Source organism: Erpetoichthys calabaricus, chromosome 13, assembly GCF_900747795.2.
Source record: "Erpetoichthys calabaricus chromosome 13, fErpCal1.3, whole genome shotgun sequence".
In the NCBI taxonomy this organism is placed as follows: Eukaryota; Metazoa; Chordata; class Cladistia; order Polypteriformes; family Polypteridae; genus Erpetoichthys; species Erpetoichthys calabaricus.
Genome location: NC_041406.2, coordinates 69,698,912 through 69,719,059, shown reverse-complemented (window position 1 = coordinate 69,719,059; position 20,148 = coordinate 69,698,912). Strand labels below are relative to the sequence as shown.

Below are 20,148 nucleotides of genomic sequence, written 5' to 3'. Positions count from 1 at the left end.
AGAAATATCAAGTAAGTATCAACTAAGGTACACATTTTTTTTCAGCTGGTTATAACAATGATAAAATTATACAATTGTAATTATACATACAGTTATTAGTGAAACTCCCCAGGTTTTCATATCAGGAATGAGCTTGTGAGCTATATTATGTTTTTCTTGCACACCAGTTCGAATTTTTACAGTTAATGGCACATTTAAAACCTGAAAGAAAGATTTTATTTTTTTTTTAAATCATGCTTTAATAAACATTGTGGGTATATCATTGTACAGTTAAACAAAATTAAATACTTCAATTATTAGTTTTTTTCAAAAAGATAAAATATGTGATCACTTACCGAGTTCATCCCTCGAACAATCTGCTCAAATTTGTTAACTCGATTCATTAATCCACAACCACCACCCTGAATTCAACAAAATTACATGTAAGGAAAAAGATATTCTAAAATATTTAGAAGAATGCATCATTGATTGATTTCAACTTTCCAGTGATGTTTAATTTTCAAATGTAATGCAGAAATTTTTAAATTTCCCTGCTGCTGATAATAGAACAAATAACAGAAAGATAATATAAATATACAATTTTCAATCACTGCACATAACTTAAAATAATAAGACATTTAGTTAGTCACAACTGGCCCTGAATTACAGTTTTCAATTACTAAATCTAGTAATGCCTGTAAAACAGCATTTTCATTATTAATATAACAAAGATAAAGCATCAAATTGTCACTGCAAACAATACCACTGACATATAAACGTTTATAAAAACATAATTGTTGTATTTCAGTTAATTTTAAAAATCATTTTCCTTACTCTATTAGTACCCTTGCAAGAACTAACATTTTAAATTCTTTACCAATGTATTTGCATTGCAATCTACTTCAGGTTTTAATGTTTTTGTTAAATCAGGAACCCTCCATGAAGTCAACAATTAAAATACCAGAGTGACAGACAGTCAAGTCAAGGAAGTTTTTTAAAGTTACCATGCTCTAAATGTTTATTGAAAAAAATCTCAGAATCTCTGCAGAATGCCACAATATATTAGCTAGGAGGTGGGTAATGCCTGGGAGCAGTAAAAGCTGTCCACAATATTATATTGTTTTAGGTTCTTTTCTTCCAAAAGTCCAAAACCTTAAAAGCTCAGTCTGCAGCTTTTTAGGTATCATTTTATTGTGTGGCGTTTCATACTTTTCTAGTAAAGCCCAGAAAATTTATGCAAATTTCTGTCCCCAGCATTTGTGTAATGTCTACACATTGTTATCCTAAAACATTTTATCTACAAACTGTATTCATTAGGTACTGTATATGGGGACAATGAAAAAGTCATTAGGTTTAATGTATTCTGAATTGTCCAGCATCAACAAGTAACTGTTGTTCAATAATATCCTTCCTGATTACAAGTTTAAAATTTCTCAATGCAAATGTAAATAAACTTGTACAAATCCTTGCTGTGTTCCAACACTGGATATACAGACTTTGAGACAATTTGTTAATTTAAATAAGACATGTGATGGAAGTATCAAACCACTTTACACCCAGAAGCATCTTAGACACCTTCAGTGAAAATTAAGTGTAATAATCTTGGTTTCAAAAAATTTCAAGCAACTCTTGCTGGCAAAGCTTGCTGCAAATTGTTTGACATACAGGAACAAATAATAAAACGCAGTACAAATATTTAAGAAAAACCCTATTGTTTACTAAGCAGCAATTTCATAGTCGTCTTTATCTTTTCTTTTTCCAATTAAAAGTGTAAGCTACTTCATTTTAAACAAGCTCGCTGTCCAAACTCAAGCGGTGCCCATTTTCATTTAAAGGACAAAATAAAGGTCTGGATTCCTAAAAACAGCTTTTCTTGCCATTTGTCTAGTTACATAGGCCGACTTCTCCAATTACACATTTTTCACTTTATTACTCCACTTTCTTTAACATAAAGGCAAATATACCAATCGCCTCTCGTTCACTGATAAAAGATGTGTGCCATAATACCTTGCATAAAGGAGCACTGCAACTAAATTACCATAAAGCTTAGAAAAGCAGGGGCTGAAAATATATCAGTTTTTGTGACTGACTTTTTTACAAATCACTGATTTTTTTTTTTTTTTTTTTGTGAAAAATCAGACTCAATCAAATTCGACTGGCAGATGATTAATCAGAGCATCCATAGCCAGGGTACATTAATTCACCTACAGGCTCCGTTACCCGTTGCACAGGAAAAACATTTTAATAAGAGGAGTTCAGAACCCAGCTAACCATAGTCAATATGCTTTCAACTGACTTTTGAAAAGTACATAACACTACATAGATGCACACTGGTACATAACTGGAACAGAAAATGAAATTTTTGCAGCCAGACAAGAATAGACAAAGCCTTCATGGGATTGCTGCTACATGTTAAAGTACAGCCTTAAAAATTGTCACAGAATTGAATCAGAATCTCTAAGGCCCATTCACAACACAAAACGTACATTATGGGCTTCACAAAGATTAAATGAATGGCATGCTTCTATTTGAAAACCACTTATATCCAAAGCCAATGCACAGGGATGCATAACCTGGTGTAAGGAGCACAAAACCTGGGCTACTGGGCAATAAAAAAAAAAAAAATTGTAGTCTGAGGAGTCACCTTTCAATTAACTTTGTACAGTGGCACTAGAATATTTGTGATTACTTTAGAATTATCTCCATTTGTACTTGATGTGTGACAGTGGACTGGAGAAACTCTATTGAAATGTTTTTCTAACCTTTTCTAGCCTGGTGAGCATCAACAACTTCCTTAGAGACATGGCAAATTTCCACAGACCTGTGTAGTAAAGATTAATCTCTGATAATAAAGACCCCAATTTAGGCCGTTTAAATAGGGGAGGGCCTCTTCCACTCATACCTGATTGCAATCATACTGATTGAAGCACAATACTCTAATTTCCCATTGAAATGTAATAATAATTCTAGAGGTTTACAGGTACATTACTTTTTTAACGCACAAACACAGATCCAAACATTGGATCATTTTCCTCAATAAATAAATCAAACATGCATACTATTTTGTATCATTTAGTAAATTCCGTTCTCTTCATCTAGTTTTAAGACTTGCATAAAAAAATCTGATCATATTTTAGGCCACTTTGCAGAGCTTAGACAAAATTCAAAAGTGTTCACATATTTTCTAGCACCACTGTATGTTAGGCTTTTCCATTTTGTTCAACTTGTATACTAAACAATACATTTTAAAACTGTATTGCAATATAAGAAAGCCAGTAAATGAATGCACATGAAATTTCTTAATATTAGTTTAAACTTTGATACCTTATTGTAGACAAGATCGATAGGACAGCCAACATTTATATCCACAAAGTCCACATCAATAGTCTGATTAAGGAGTTCAGCACATTTTGTCATTGTATCCGGAAAGCCTCCCTCAAGCTGTAAGAGGACAAAAATAAATAAATAAACAAATAAATAAATAAACAAACAAAACAAACAAAAAGTACAGTAAATGATAGGCAATACATTGAATTATGTGGAAGAATGTAATGTTTTCCTGCGGTGGGTTGGCACCCTGCCCAGGATTGGTTCCTGCCTTGTGCCCTGTGTTGGCTGGGATTGGCTCCAGCAGACCCCCCGTGACCCTGTGTTCGGATTCAGCGGGTTGGAAAATGGATGGATGCATGCAATGTTTTCTCAGTTATAAATTTATTTAGTGGAAGTAACGACAGCCCAAGTAATTTTCAAATTCTGGATTTGTACACCTGAATACAAAAAAATAACAGTTTGATCTTTCAAGCAAGGAAACATTGAAAACAGTGAAACAAGGGCCGTTTTAACAGAGTTCTGAAATAAATGATTAATGTAAAACTGACAAGCTTGATTTCACACAGAAAGCTTTAAAATTGGGACAATGAGGGAAGGAAAGAGGGAAAGATTTGAAAAAAACACCATGAGTTTCTGAAATTTAAAATTTTCATTAATTTGACTAATCCCTAAAGAGTTACTCTTTTAACTTTTTTATAAATCTTACAATAGTAAATATTACAAACCTAACTGGTTCACGGACAAACCAGACAAAACATATTTTTACAAAAACAGCTTTAAAAACAAAAACAGTTCAAATGGAAATATCTGGAATTATCTTGAAATTCACTATTTCAACAGTGCATATATAATGATGTTTGAATTTTTAATATGTAGTATGGATTTTAAGCAGTAGTTTTCAGTTACTGAACAGAAAATGTCAGAATAAATTTACAATGTGCATGACTAAAAATAAATCAGTTCATGACATATCATTCTTTATAAACCCTATGCTGAAATCCCCCAAGATTATAAACTCCCCATTTGCCGTTACACTGTGGGATCACCTTATGAATGCCAGTGCCAGTTTACTTAAGTGATAGTTGGGTAACTACTTGATGTATATACCAGTATTTTAAAGCTGTTGTGGCTGTCAATATTTATGTTTTATACTCTATTAAAGAAAAAGGCATAATATCTACACAATGTCCACTTCAATAAATGGATGGATGTACTTTAATAAAAAGATATTGAAATGGATTTCTGTTTTTGCCTTGGTATCAGGGCATCTTAAAATTTTCAGTGGTACTGGCATCAAATTCAAAAATTCTGATATTGAGACATCCTTACAACAGGGAACATGAGATTTTTTTTCCATGGACATTTTTATATTGTTTGCGGTTAAATGTTTTTTAATCTGATCTCTAAATACAGCCTCACAATGCCTACTTTTAATGATTCTAGAATGCTGCTATTGAATAAAGAGATGCTAAATATGTACAGTAGTGAAGAGGAAACAAACTTGTACCAATTGGAAAGGCAATATTGGAAATAAATAATGCAGTTTTTTTCATTATTTTTAAAAATGAATAAGCTGGTGTGTCTAAGGAGTGACATTATGATACAGTGGTTCTAGATCTAGAAATTGACTGTATAGTCCGTTTATTATTAAACAAATTAAAGTCGCTGCTACTGATATTAAGTGAAACTTTGTAAGATTGTTTAGACTTCCTGTGTGTCAAGATAGCTATTGATCTAAATAAAAGTCAAAAGTTGGCAATATTAGTAAATTGTCATTAAAATCTGTGAATCTGAAGATGTAATTAGTCTTGGCCTTGCAGACAGCTTCCTTACTGTGTCAGAACCTGCAGCTTTCCTTATCTCCATTTACGATCTTTATGGTCAGGTTTCTGGTATTAATGTTAATATATTTTTATACATGGTTATTAATTATAGGTCCAGTACTTCAGATTCTTAACTAAACATTTACAGGAAAAAGGAGCAGATGAAAAGGGAATTAAACAATGATCTGAAATTGTTTCATTAATATAAAATGGATATAATGGATATATTCTCTACAGTTATTAAAATTTTAGCTTTTGCTGATATAGAAAGTGAAATCAAGATAAATAATGCAAAACATTTTTACCTGGCATATTGCTGATTTAGCAGTTCTTAATAAAGTAAAAAATAAATAAAATTTTTGAAAAATGGTATACCATTAATTTTAATTGTTATAAAAATTGTTATAGTGCTTTTGTATGGCCTGGGCTCATACTGTCAATTTCCTAGTCAACAGGATCTAAAGTAACAGGGGTGAAGGGGGGTTTGCTTACTGAAGTTTCATCCATCCATCCATCCATCCTCTTCCGCTTATCCGAGATTGGATCACAGGGGCAACAGCTTGAGCAGAGATACCCAGACTTCCCTCTCCCCGGCCACTTCTTCTAGCTCTTCCGGAGGAATCCCGAGGCGTTCCCAGGCCAGCCGAGAGACATAGTCCCTCCAGTGTGTCTTGGGTCTTCCCCGGGGCCTCCTCCCGGTTAGATGTGCCCAGAACACCTCATCAGGGAGGCGTCCAGGAGGCATCCTGATCAGATGCCCAAGCCACCTCATCCGACTCCTCTCGATGCGGAGGAGCAGTGGCTCTACTCTGAGCTCCTCCCGAATGACTGAGCTTCTCACCCTATCTTTAAGGGAAAGCCCAGACACCCTGCGGAGGAAACTCATTTCAGCCGCTTGTATTCGCGATCTCATTCTTTCGGTCACTACCCATAGCCGACGACCATAGTTGAGGGTAGGAGCGTAGATCAACTGGTAAATTGAGAACTTTGCCTTACGGCTCAGCTCCTTTTACACCACGACAGACTGATGCAGAGCCCACATCATTGCGGACGCCGCAACGATCCGCCTGTCGAAATCCCGCTTCATTCTTCCCTCACTCGTGAGCAAGGCCCCGAGAAACTTGAACTCCTCCACTTGGGGCAGGATCTCGCTCCCAACCCTGAGAGGGCACTCCACCCTTTTCCAGCGGAGGACAATGGTCTCGGATTTAGAGGTGCCGATTCCCATCCCAGCCGCAAACCGATCCAGAGAGAGAGAGCTGAAGATCACAGCCTGATGAAGCAAACAGGACAACATCATTTTCAAAAAGCAGTGACCCAATCCTGAGCCCACCAAACCGGACCCCCTCAACGCCCTGGCTGCACCTAGAAATTCTGTCTATAAAAGTTATGAACAGAATCGGTGACAAAGGGCAGCCCTGACGGAGTCCAACTCTCACTGGAAATGGTTTTGACTTACTGCCGGCAATGCAGACCAAGCTCTGACACAGGTTGTACAGGGACCGAACAGTCTTTATCAGGGCGTCCGGAACCCCATACTCTCGGAGCACCCCCCACAGGTTTCCCCGAGGGACAGGGTCGAACGCCTTTTCCAAGTCCACAAAACACATGTAGACTGGTTGGGCAAACTCCCATTAACCATCCACGACCCTGGCAAGGGTGTAGTGCTGGTCCACTGTTCCGCGACCAGGACGAAAACCACACTGTTCCTCCTGAATCTGAGGTTCGTCTATCTGATGGACACTCCTCTCCAGGACCCCTGAATAGACTTTTCCAGGGAGGCTGAGGAGTGTGGTCCCTCTGTAGTTGGAACACACTCTCCGGTCCACCTTCTTAAAGAGGGGGACCACCACCCCAGTCTGTCAATCCATAAGCACTGTCCCGGATGTTCATGCGATGTTGCAGAGGCGTGTCAACCAAGACAGTCCTACAACATCCAGAACCTTGAGGAACTCCAGGCGTATCTCATCCACCCCCGGGGCCCTGCCACCAAGGAGTTTTTTGACCACCTCGGTGACCTCAGTCCCAGAAATGGGAGAGCCCACCTCCGAGTGCCCACGCTCTGCTTCCTCATTGGAAGGCATGTTAGTGGGATTGAGGAGGTCTTCAAAGTACTCCCCCCACTGACCTGAGTTGAGGTCAGCAGCGCACCATCCCCACCATATTCAGTGTTGACACTACTACTACTACTACTACTGTTTACCTTTCATAAATATAAAAACAGAAGATCACTCCACATTGCATAGGGCAGATGGTTGTCTCACTGCTCCACAGTTCTGGAACTGGGGGAGCAAGATGACAAACTGCTTGCAATAAAAATGACAAGTCTTTATATATCAGGCCATCTGTAGTACAATTAAGAATCACAAAGCAGGCACATGCATTCAGTATGAACATTTGCTTTGTAGGCAGAGAACTTAAGTTCTATTTTTGTTTACTAGGTTTGTTATGGAGACTATATCTGATTCAGCAATTACATACTAATGACAAATTCCAGTGTCTCTTGAAGACCCATCAAAGTGTTTTTTTTTAAATATGGAAGCATCTATACTTTGGGGGTGCTAGGGGAAATAACAGAAAAAAAGGAAAATGCTTAGTTTGCAAATTTAACTTACCAACTCCACAACTATAAAATGTCATACATGTTGTATTTTTTTGCTTGTTTCTTTTTAATTGGTTTAATATAGATTGTCTTGGGCTAAGTTGAACAAATTTCTCTCTTATTCCCTCTTTTTTAGTGTAAAAGTAGGTTATATTTTCTGCAACTGCTTGCTGTAAACTATGTGCAAAACAGCCATACGTCAAGTGTGGCATTCCAATTTTCTCTTTTAAAGTTGGCAATATTTCAGGAAGATAGAGAACATAAAATTTTACAAAAGAACATTACACCGGCATATACACGTTCACTTAACAACAAAAAATTAGATATCTCAAAATTTCAAAAATACATTTGACAGATTTCATTCAAATTTGGTGATGTTACAGAAAAAAATTAGCTGACTTTTTTTTTTTTTTTTTAAATTTATTTCTTGATATTTGTTAAAATTATGCTACATACAGTACATGCTCTATACTTGACAGGCCACACAAATAGGACCACTAACCAATAGGTGGATGGACAACTGAAGGAGGGGCAGGACAAGAAAAAAAAAAGTGACATGATGTGAAATGTAAGGAGAAAGTTTGGCAAAGCTCAAGGAAGATGAAAAGCTCCATTAGCAAGCACCGTTTTTTGCTGTTGACTACTGGCATACTTAGATGCATAGTGGCTCTCGCCTTCAGCAGCAATCTTGGCCATTTTTTCTTTTTCTGTTCTGTAGTAGTATGTAAAACAGAAGACATCAGATGAATGAACTTTTCTTCTTTGTCCTTATCACTGCATTACATGAACTATACTTCAGGATTAGCATTTACAACTAAAGACATCAATCCGGTTTGGTTTTGTTGGGCAAAGTCGTGAACTAGTTGGAGTGAATCGCTTTGCATGTCACAATAGGCAAATGGATTTACAACGGAGTGTTGCGACTTCCTCTGACTTTTTAAGATTGTGTAAGTGAAGACGATGGGACTTTTCCTGCGATTTTCTGTCGTAATGTGAGAAGGCCTAAACTTGCACCTCCTTAAACAGTCACCTAAAGCCTGCATTTGTAAATCTGAGTTTTACACACACATACCCACAAGCTCTCCTTCATAAAGATAATAAAAATATGCTCTAAAATAATATGTCAAAAAGTGCATAGTAACAAGTCATCTTACTAACTTTAAGACTAAATTTAACACTTTAAAAGGTACAGTAGTTGTTTATATTAATAGTTGTTTCAAATTTATACCAATTATATAGTAGCAGTCTTAAAAACCCAGCTACAATTCACAACGCCTGTTGACGGCGATTTATTTATTTTTTCGGTGGGGACCCCAGCCTTGGCCCAACTCACACACGCTCCCCCCACAGAGACAAAAAGCAAAAGGAATTAAAACAGAAATTAACAAATGTATTAAACAATAATAAAAGGAAATCTAACTACACAAACCAAACCAATCCCACCCCAGTTTCCTTTCTAGAGATATACAATAAACACAAATTAAGCAACAATCAAATAACAAAAACCACACACTATTAAGTCCATAACAAAGTCCATAGGAAACGGTAATCGATGTCGTGAAATGATGGAGTTTGAGTAATCCAGAGATCAGCTCACTGTAGTAGAACAATCCTACTGGTATATCCTAAAGATGAACAGTGATGGGATCGGGAGCGTTCCTTCTCCGAAGGTCAGGTAGACACCAGACAGTCCATACACATGAACAGGAGATAATCCAGGACAACAACAACAGGGAAGAACAAAACAGACCGGTAACTCCAGACACAAAACATTGTCTTATCTGTATAACTGGGCTTCCTTTAAAACTCACGCTGGCCTTCTTGTCCCCAGTAGCCCCAGCGCCCTTAGTAGGCATCCAATCAGATCAACTGTAGGGACTGTTGGGAGTTGCATTGTAGCAGTGCTACCGGGCAGCAAAAACTTCATCAACAAACATTTCCAAGAATGTAATATTTTATATTATCACTTAGACGGCAGCAAAGACTGTAAGATGAATGGAATGTGGCATACTTCAAGCTACCTTTTTCTTTACAGCACTGGATATCTTGTCACTAAAAGAAATACTTTACCAAAGACGTTTTGATATTGAGGAGGACTTGGATTGTGCACTGTCAGATAAGAACTTTGAGCTGCCAGAAGAAACTGACACAGAGTGCTGTAGGATTACTCCTAAGCAAGAACGACAGAGGGATCATTATCACTGCAGTGTTTTTACTTTCAGGTTCTCTCACATAATGGTTGTGTGAACGTACTGAGTGACTTTACTTTTACAGATCTTGCAAGAAAGAAATTTACACTAGGTGTGAAATTTAAATGATACATTTAGTGTTTAAATAAAGATTTCTACGGAGAGGGACCATGGGAAGCATACGGTACATATCCTTAGCTAGGATCAGGCAATTGCTAGGTAACAGGGGTGGGATAATGTACTTGTTACCAGTGAATTTCCACATACTGAGTTTTTCTGTGACTAAAACAGTAAACAGTACATGATGGTGCATCTTAGTGTTCCTTTGTGTGGCAAATACACAGCATAACACATTTAAAAAAAAGAAGAAAAAAAAAACATATGCACCTCTTTCACATCAACTTGCAAGAGTGCAGTAAGTAGAACTGATTTTTCCAGTGTGGTATGGATTACATGGTTTAGTTAGCAGCAGAAAAGAACAAATAGAGAAATATGAATAAAGCTTTAATGATCAGTAAAAACCCAAACACAATTAAGTGAGTTTCACATTTCACAATTGCAAAATCGTTGGCAAAATTAATTTTAATGCGAGTTTCACAAAACTGCATGGAAATTAAAACTTGCCTCGTTATTAGCGATGAGTTAAACAGGTAACAATAATAGATAATGAAATTTTGAAAAATATTTTTATCATTGATGACACTGATTATTTATTGCAGACATAATATGGATCCTATCCTGGCTGTGCTTAAAGATTAATAAAAAAAAAAAAAATAAAAACAAAACAAACAAAAAAAAAAACGCACTTCCAGATACAATTTTTTTTTTTTTTTTTTTAAACAGTCTGATTAGTATAAAAATGCACCTATTTGCACATTTCATGAAGCAACCATGCTAACATTTGAAATTAAAAATCTAAGTTGACAACAAAGATTACTTTGTTTTCCTTATGTAAAAAGCTACAACACTACTAAGGTCCAAGTGTAGCAGATAAATTGTAGAAATCAAAATTAAAGTCATACTCCACATCAAAATGATATTTTTCTACTTTGTTACTTACCCTATGCAGTTTGTAGTGATCACCGAGAAAAAAATTTAATCTCATGTCTATATGCAAAATGGGAGATAATTTTTTTTTTCCCTGATACATTACAGTCTGTGGTGACCAACATTGGACAACAGCAAAATAAAAAAAAATGTATATGAAAATGTCCATAAATAAACCTGACATTACTCATGTTACATAATTCTCATGTGATGTCATCGGTCCCAAGCACATATATTTTTACTAAAATATAAATAAGTCACTTCTGGAAAATGCTCTCATGAATTAAACAGGAAAACATTTAGACATGTACAATCTTTTAAATTGTAGAACTGCCTCCCGTGATTACATTTAGATTCATATCCTCAAATGGAGTATCTCACAATTGTTTAGCGGCAGGCTATGAAACTACACCGGTGAAGTAACCTACTGGTTGTTGGAGCATCTTGGATATGCAAGTCAGGGGCATATTCTCTTAATCATAATATTTTCACAAGCTTTTGTTTAACTTGTAATCTTCAGTTGTATACATCTCTCAGTAAACTTTGCAATGTTGTTATCACATGAAATGCAATGTTAGCCAATGAATAAGCAGTTACTGGTCTTGACACATGACGAAAGGGGAAGTGGTCTTCAATTCAAATGCTCGTTTATGTCTGAATGCATTCTATTAAATTAAAACATTCACACACTAACCTGCACACCAAATATATCTTCACTGTGATGTCTTTTGAGCAAGGCCCATTCTGATGGCTGACCTTGCAGTAAATTTGTGCATACAGCCATTTCTCCACAGGTGATGTCTGCTCCGTACCTCTTGCATATTCGTCGGAAAGGTAAATTTCCACACTACAGTTAAAAAAAAAAAAATAAAAAAATAAAGTTCAGGAAATGTGTATGTTATCATGAAATTTCTGACTTGCAAACAAATTTCAAAATAATCACTGTGTAATATAAGAAGTTAATTATGAAAATCCAGATATCTAGGCCATCAATCATGTATTTATGAAACCTCTCAGGATAGAAAACAGAATACGGTTTGCAAATGGCATGAGACTTTGCAAATTTATTCTCATAGAACCTTAGGAGATATGTTTACTGGGATTCTGTTCCCAGTTCTTTCCACCTAGAAGACCCATGCATTAGTTGTGCTTCACTGCTTTCAGCTGAAAGGAGACATGACATTTTGTTGACTGCCTGCCCCGTTGAGAGAAAAGTTCATATTTGCAAAATAGTGAATATTAATGGAAGCAACCAAGCATTCTTCAAACAAGTGCTTCAGGCTTAAAAGAACCATCATTGTTGAGACCATACCCTACTAAGTGAGATGTTCAACAAAATGCAGTGACTAAATGAGAGAAGCATATGTAACAGGAGACTAGACAATGAGAGGAAAATACAGAAGCTTAATGAACATAAAAAAGTCTATGTGCAAACATTGGATTCTGTATCTCCTAAACTCAGGAAAGGCAACAGATGTGAAGTTCAGTCTATGCTGGTAATAAGTATATTTTAATGAAATGTAAGCAAGAACATAGACAAGAACAACATTTAGAAAGTTTTATAGCATTAAGAGTGTGTTGCATGCAGCCTATTGAAACTGGCATTCACATTTTAAAACTAAAATTACATACATTGAAGTCATTAATACTATATACCATTACAGAAGGAGAAAACACACACATGCCCTGTACATATTCTTATTAGACGGCAACCTGTTACCAGCAGAATAGTGAGGAAATAGAGCCTGGAGGGCGAAATAGCTCTGAATGACTGCATTCAAATGGCAGACTGGGAAATGATGGGCGAGTCAAAAGGGAATATCAAAAGGATTCAGTTACTGCATCACAAACTGTATTAACTACTGGGCCAAGACTGTGTTACCCTTAAAGGTAGTGTGTTGCTTTCCAAACAACAAGCCCTGGATTACTAAGGAGCTAAAAAGTCTTCTGAATGAGGCAATAAAAAAGTATTCAAATCTGGTGACAATGAGGCTCTGAAGGATGCACCAACACGTACTGAAGAAAAAGCTGAATGAAGGAAAGGACGCTCACAAAGCTAAAGAAGAAAATATATAACTATGTTTAGTAATTCTTGTGTGTGTTCAGACCGCAGTGTATGTGTATATATTTACTTCCTGCGCGCTTCTGTAAAAAGGCAAATTTCCCTAAGACGATGAATTAAGTGCTCTCTCTATCTAAAATCCAAACAACACAAACTGGATCAAATCAAATTCATTGTGTATATTGTTGAAGGTAGAGATTTATGCATTTGCCACTGCACTGACATTCCTCATCTTAAATGTCAGCAGTCAGTTACAGTGGGGCAAAAAATATTTAGTCAGCCACCAATTGTACAAGTTCTCCCACTTAAAAAGATGAGAGACCTGTAATTTTCACCATAGGTATACCTCAACTAAGAGACAAAATGACAACAAAAATCAGACAATGTGATTTTCTGGATTTTTTTAAAGAATTTATTTGCAAATTATGGTGGAAAAAAAGTATTTGGTCAATAACAAAAGTTCATCTCAATACTTTGTTATATACCCTTTGTTGGCAATGACAGAGGTCAAACATTTTCTGTAAGTCTTCACAAGGTTTTCACACACTGTTGCTGGTATTTTGGCCCATTCCTCCATGCAGATCTCCTCTAGAGCAGTGATGTTTTGGGGCTGTCGCTGGGCAACATGGACTTTCAACTCCCTCCAAAGATTTTCTATGGGGTTGAGATCTGGACACTGGCTAGGCCACTCCAGGACCTTGAAATACTTCTTACGAAGCCACTCCTTTGTTACCCGGGTGGTGTGTTTGGGATCATTGTCATGCTGAAAAACCCAGCCATGTTTCATCTTCAATGCCCTTGCTGATGGAAGGAGGTTTTCACTCAAAATCTGACAATACATGGCCCCATTCATTCTTTCCTTTACACAGATCAGTCGTCCTGGTCCCTTTGCAGAAAAAGCCCCAAAGCATGATGTTTCCACCCCCATGCTTTACAGTAGGTATGGTGTTCTTTAGATGCAACTCAGCATTCTTTCTCCTCCAAACACGACGAGTAGAGTTTTTACCAAAAAGTTCTATTTTGGTTTCATTCCTCTTCTGGATCATCCAAATGCGCTCTAGCAAACTTCACATGGGCCTGCACATGTACTGGCTTAAGCAGGGGGACACGTTTGGCACTGCTGGATTTGAGTCCCTGGCGGCGTAGTGTTACTGATGGTAGCCTTTGTTACTTTGGTCCCAGCTCTCTGCAGGTCATTCACTAGGTCCCCCGTGTGGTTCTGGGATTTTTGCTCACCGTTCTTGTGATCATTTTGACCCCATGGGGTGAGATCTTGCATGGAGCCCCAGATCGAGGGAGATTATCAGTGGTCTTGTATGTCTTCCATTTTCTAATAATTGCTCCCACAGTTGATTTCTTCACACCAAGCTGCTTACCTATTGCAGATTCAGTCTTCCCAGCCTGGTGCAGGTCTACAATTTTGTTTCTGGTGTCCTTTGACAGCTCTTTGGTCTTGGCCATAGTGGAGTTTGGAGTGTGACTGTTCGAGGTTGTGGACAGGTGTCTTTTATATTGATAACGAATTCAAACAGGTGTCATTAATACAGATAATGAGTGGAGGACAGAGGAGCCTCTTACAGAAGAAGTTACAGGTCTGTGAGAGCCAGAAATCTTGCTTGTTTGTAGGTGACCAAATGCTTATTTTCCACCATAATTTGCAAATAAATTCTTTAAAAATCAGACAATGTGATTTTCTGGATTTTTTTTTCTCATTTTGTCTCTCATAGTTGAGGTATACCTATGATGAAAATTACAGGCCTCTCTCATCTTTTTAAGTGGGAGAACTTGCACAATTGGTGGCTGACTAAATACTTTTTTGCCCGACTGTAAATGATCCTTTAAAGCAGGATATGTAAAGTCTACATTGTAAACTTGATACAATTAACTTCTCTTTATTCTGAAGTACCGTTGGGTAGACCAATAGTATCCAATTGTTCTTCAGAATTCTACTGGATATTGGAGTAAATTGATTTTTTCTTGAACCCTCTATCACACAGCAGCATAGGAGTTATATTGAGGATACATTTTATTTTCTCAACATCATAAGAAAAAAAATACAATATTCCATCTAGTGCACTTCTTTTTACCATGGACGTGGAGTCGCTTTACACCAATATTGATATTTCTTTGGGCCTAAAGGCAATAGCAAATATTTTTGAGAGATTTCCAAATCCAGAAAGACCAGGGGCCTCATATATAAAGGGTGCATATGCACAAAAATGTTGCGTATGCCCGTTTCCATGCTCATATCACGATGTTTAAAAACTAAACTTGCCATAAAGCCACGCACATTCTCACTGCAGCTCAATCCATTGCATACGCAAGTTTTCAGCTCAGTTTTACAAACTGGCGACACCCAGCATCAAAGCAGTGCTACTGTTCCTTGTGTGGTTTCCCTTTAATTTTTTGATTCACATACCTGATGCGGCTTTATCAAATAAACTGAAATTAACCTCATGTCGTTTATTAGTTTAAGGTATCTAATTGTAATCAAACTGTAACAGTATAATGGTCCATGGAGTGGCCAAACTATTCCAAATACAATAGGTGCTTTAGCATTGTTACTCTCAGTGCACCACTCAGAGTATTTTAATCCACTGTATCAAAGTGTGGAATCACAGCTCTACAGCAGCTGATTGGAAAGAGGATTATCGGGATACAGTATCTAGCACACACTGCCTCAGCCATGTGCACAGTCTATTTGAACTGCTCCCCAAACAGCAAATGCGTCAGAGCCTTTCCTGTCAGGATCTCGCAGTTCAGAAACAGTTTCATCCCAAGAGCTCTAAAAGCACTCAATCATTCCATCAAGCACTCCTAGTAGAACTGTTTGTACTTATAAGTACAATTACCTCACTGTAAACTTGTACTACTGTTGTAATATTGCACAACTAGAACCACGTTATAAACCATTTGCATTATCTGCAATACATGTACATGTATATTGCGCTTATGTTTTCATAAGTTTTTTTTTTTTTTACTGTATTAGTATTATAATTATTATTACTGTTATTTTATCATTTTTTTATGATTTGCATGTTGGATCTCATTGTACCATACAATAACAATAAAGGAATTCAATTTAATTCAATAGAAGAAAGTCCAGATTTACCTATGATGACGACTGGCTTCTAAGTTGATTTAGGATTTCCAAGCGCTACCTTCTTGGAGCTCTTGATATAATTTTAAGATGAAATGCAGTAAAGTATGTATATTACATTATACAGTTACATTTTTAACTTCATTTAAATAATGTATACTGTTAATAATTAAAACTTGTGGGCACAGTGGCGCAGTGGTAGCGATGAGCTGGCGCCCCATTCAGGGATTGTTCCTGCCTTGCACTGTATGTGTGCTGGAATTGGCATGAGCCTGGATGGAAAGACGGATGGAACAATTAAACATGTACTACGAAGATATTTCAATGTTCCTTAAAGGCTTTGAAGAATCTGTGTTCTAAGCTTACAGATGGTTTGACATTCATTACAGAGCTTAGTGTGTGGTGACTGGTTACTTGGAGAAAGAAAGGACAATCTCTTGACAGGGCGCCAGCTGGTCACTACCACTGCACCACTGTGCTCCCATATTTAATGCATGCTTTAATTCCTATCATCATGAAAATGATACCAAGTATACATCTTAGTAAATTATTCAGACAGCTTAAATTTTATGAATGTAATGTGTTCTGCATCCTGTCAGCATAAGAGAAAGCCTGTTTAAGAAACACAGTGATTCACACAGAGTACATAGAAGAATACACAGAATATGAAGCATTTAATGTGCTACTTTAGTTACGATGGGATTTGAGAAACTAGTAAATTAAACGATTTTAAGATGAAGTTTATGACGTTCTACTTTAATGACAAAATAAAACACATGATTAAAGTAGAAATTTCGAGATTAAAGTTGACATTTCAACCTTTTTTTCTTTTCTCTGTACACTAATATGTTTCCATATGACACTCAAATGGTGGGCTGTGACTCACCTTTTCATGGCGACTTTGATATCTAACCAATTTTTTTAATTTTTTTTATTTCGAGCACTGTGCGACTTTTTGAACTTGAACTTCTGAATTTCTCTGCCACTCTATTTCACTCGATCAACTTCCTTTTGTTATTTATACCACTGCTTAAACAAACAAATAGAAGAATTTCAGTGAATACCAAATGGAGACAAGGAAAAACTTGCTTTCTACCCTCCCAAGCTTTTGCCATTGCCTTTTTACAGAACACCGAACTTAAGGGGCTATTTATATTGATTTGCATATTCAAAAAGGAGTCACTCTGAGAGGAGCTGGGGTGGGGCGGCAGGCGCATGCATGTGCGTTACATTTCACACTGAACGGGATTTATGTAGCAGAAGAACGTGGAAGTTGGTGTATGCACAGATTTATCCATGCGGATTTTTTTGTGTGTACGCACATTTCTGTTTTTGTCCGGACGCCATGTTTTACTGTGAATTCTACACACGCCATTATACAGGAGGACCCAGATGCATTATTTTTATAACTGTTGAAGATTAGCTTGACATGTAATGATTTCGAGTTTAATAACAAAACTTATTTACAAATTTATGGCACTGCAATGAGCAAGAAGTTTGCGCCCTCCTATGCTAACATCTATATGGCAGAGTGGGAGGAGGGGGTATTTGAGAAGTGCCCCTGCATCCAATTTTTATAATTCAGGTATCTTAATATTTTTGGGATATGGACACATACAAAGGACAAGTTCAATCAATTTTTACACCTCTTAAACCACCACCATCCAACAATAAAATTGCAACCTAAGCTAGATTCACATTCAGTTTCTTTTCTTGACACAGAAATCTCCTTTTGCTCGCATTCCTCTACTTACAAACAACTACAGGCCAAAGTATATTTCAAACCGACAGACACACAGGCTTTGCTCTTTAAGTCAAGTCATCACCCTAAACATACCTTCCGGGGCATAATTCGGTTTTATAGGATCAATACCAATATAGGGGATGTTCAGCACGCTACCCATGTTCTGTTCCAGGCACTTTATAAGAGGGGGTATTCCTGCAAGATTTTGCGGGGCACTGCAAATGAGGTTTGACAAACTTATTCCTAGTATCTCTGCAACAATTCTAATATTAATTATACATATGTGGGTATACCACAGTTGCCAGTCAGATTATTTGTCTGCCTCTTATTCTCAGTTTTCTTTTCTCATGACACGTTATTCATGTTAATTTATTGAATTGAACAGCATACAACATCCTGGACTCCTATACCTTGACTATCTGTTTGATAGAATTGGATGGACTTTACTTGGCTTTGGGTTTGCTCTGGTCAGGTTATTTTTCTTTTCTTAACTTTAACTTAACTTCATCTGACTCTCCTTTAAATAATGTGCCTGTTGTGGAACTCTGCTTCTTCTCTGTCCCTATGTGAGGGATGGCCATTCCCTTAAAACAAAATTTCTATAATATAAGATTACTACGGATTAATGCATCAACTAACCCTAAAGTCAGTGGGAGGAACATGTTACGACTAAATTCTACACTAAAATCGAAACTACATATGTTTGGATCTGTACGGACCCTGGGCATAAATGGATTGAAGATGGACTTGGAATTACTGGTTAGATTATCGAAAAATCACAAATTATATCTAATAATTTCATAGGACGGACAGTTTTGGAGCCTTTAAAATTAGGTGATCTCCTAGATTATTGAATAAATTCAGGGATAATGCAATTACAATCCCGGTGGCTTTTTACTTTTTATGTTCAGGCCTGACAAACTATCTGGGTTCTCCGATTTAACTTGCAAAAAGCCCAACAGACATTTAAACCATTAAAATTAATAAAAAATACTCCAGCATATTGATGCAATAAAGACCTAAAAGATATACTGGTCCATGCTTCGTGCAGCATCAAACCACGGAAGCGATTTACATGGCATATTCCATTTAAAAATTAAACAGATTTGTAATAAACATACACAAAAAGAAATACCTATCTTACAAAATTTACAATTGAATACTACAAATTGTATTAATGGTATCCAATGTCTGACTTGTGGGATGAGATAATACATATATACAGTATATATACACATACATACAGTGTGTGTGTATATATATATATATATATATATATATATATATGAAAAAAAAATTAATTAAAGTTTAGGTTTATACAGCATCTTCGTTTCATAGAGGGTCAAACCAAACTGACCATCCTCTATCTTCATTTTACACAAACAGAAAACATACCAATTATGTTTGGCATCGAACAAAATAATAATTGGAATAAGACTTGCCGTGTAAAGAGGGAACAACAGTGGATACAAGATCTCGACATAGCGTATCCACATGGTCCAAATGAAAAATGATTTTTTGCATTTGAGGTATCGTGCACTATCCTGATATGATCTAGGTAGTGTGCGTGTGTTTTTTTTTTTTTGTTTTTTTTTTAAACAATTATAGACATTCTCCAAACCTGATTATTTTTAATAAATTAAATGGGGGGTAAGAGTGCCCAGGCCATGCCCTCAGGCCCCTAAGTCTACCCTATATATGGAAGCAAGTTATGCAAACAGTCACAGCATCTGCCTGGTTTAGAAGAAAAGTTTATAGCCCTTACCATGCTTATGATTAATGAAAAGCTCTTTACGATCATGCTAAGAATTTGCTTATGTGATATTTACTCAAGCAAATGTAGTGTCAGAAGCTTGCAGTGTCAAAAAACTTTCAGTTTGCTGTTTAATACAGTAGATGGAACAAGGAAAGTAAGCAGAATAAGATATTTTGACACATTTACCCCTTAGGAAAGACTTCTTTAGGAAATATCTGGGTATTAAATTTTAATCTTAGGCCACTTTATTGGCCTGATGCTAAAGAGTTTAATATATATGTTTTTTTTTGTTTTTTTTTTTTAAACAAAGGACTAAACCCGAGCCACATGGGATGCACAACCCAGTGTGTTTCTTTGTGCCAGTCCCAAGCCCGGATAAATGGGGAGGGTTACGTCAGGTAGGGCATCTAGTGTAAAATTTTGCCAAATCAATATGCGGACAACACAAAATTTCGATACTGGATCAGTAGAACCCCGGGTTAACAATGACCGCCACCAGTACTACTAGCCAACAGG

At 36.8% G+C, this 20,148-nt stretch overlaps 1 protein-coding gene across 1 annotated transcript in view; it reads right to left on the bottom strand.

Moving 5' to 3' along the window:
- dus3l (dihydrouridine synthase 3-like (S. cerevisiae)) overlaps nucleotides 1-20,148 on the bottom strand; it is a 73,526-nt gene that overhangs the window by 14,043 nt on the left and 39,335 nt on the right. Inside the window, exons 6-9 of the mRNA XM_028817116.2 lie at nucleotides 11,665-11,817; nucleotides 3,304-3,420; nucleotides 336-401; nucleotides 91-201 (exon numbers count right to left, since the gene is read on the bottom strand). Coding sequence (XP_028672949.1) covers nucleotides 91-201; nucleotides 336-401; nucleotides 3,304-3,420; nucleotides 11,665-11,817 — 447 coding nt within the window. The remainder of the gene's footprint in view (nucleotides 1-90; nucleotides 202-335; nucleotides 402-3,303; nucleotides 3,421-11,664; nucleotides 11,818-20,148) is intronic.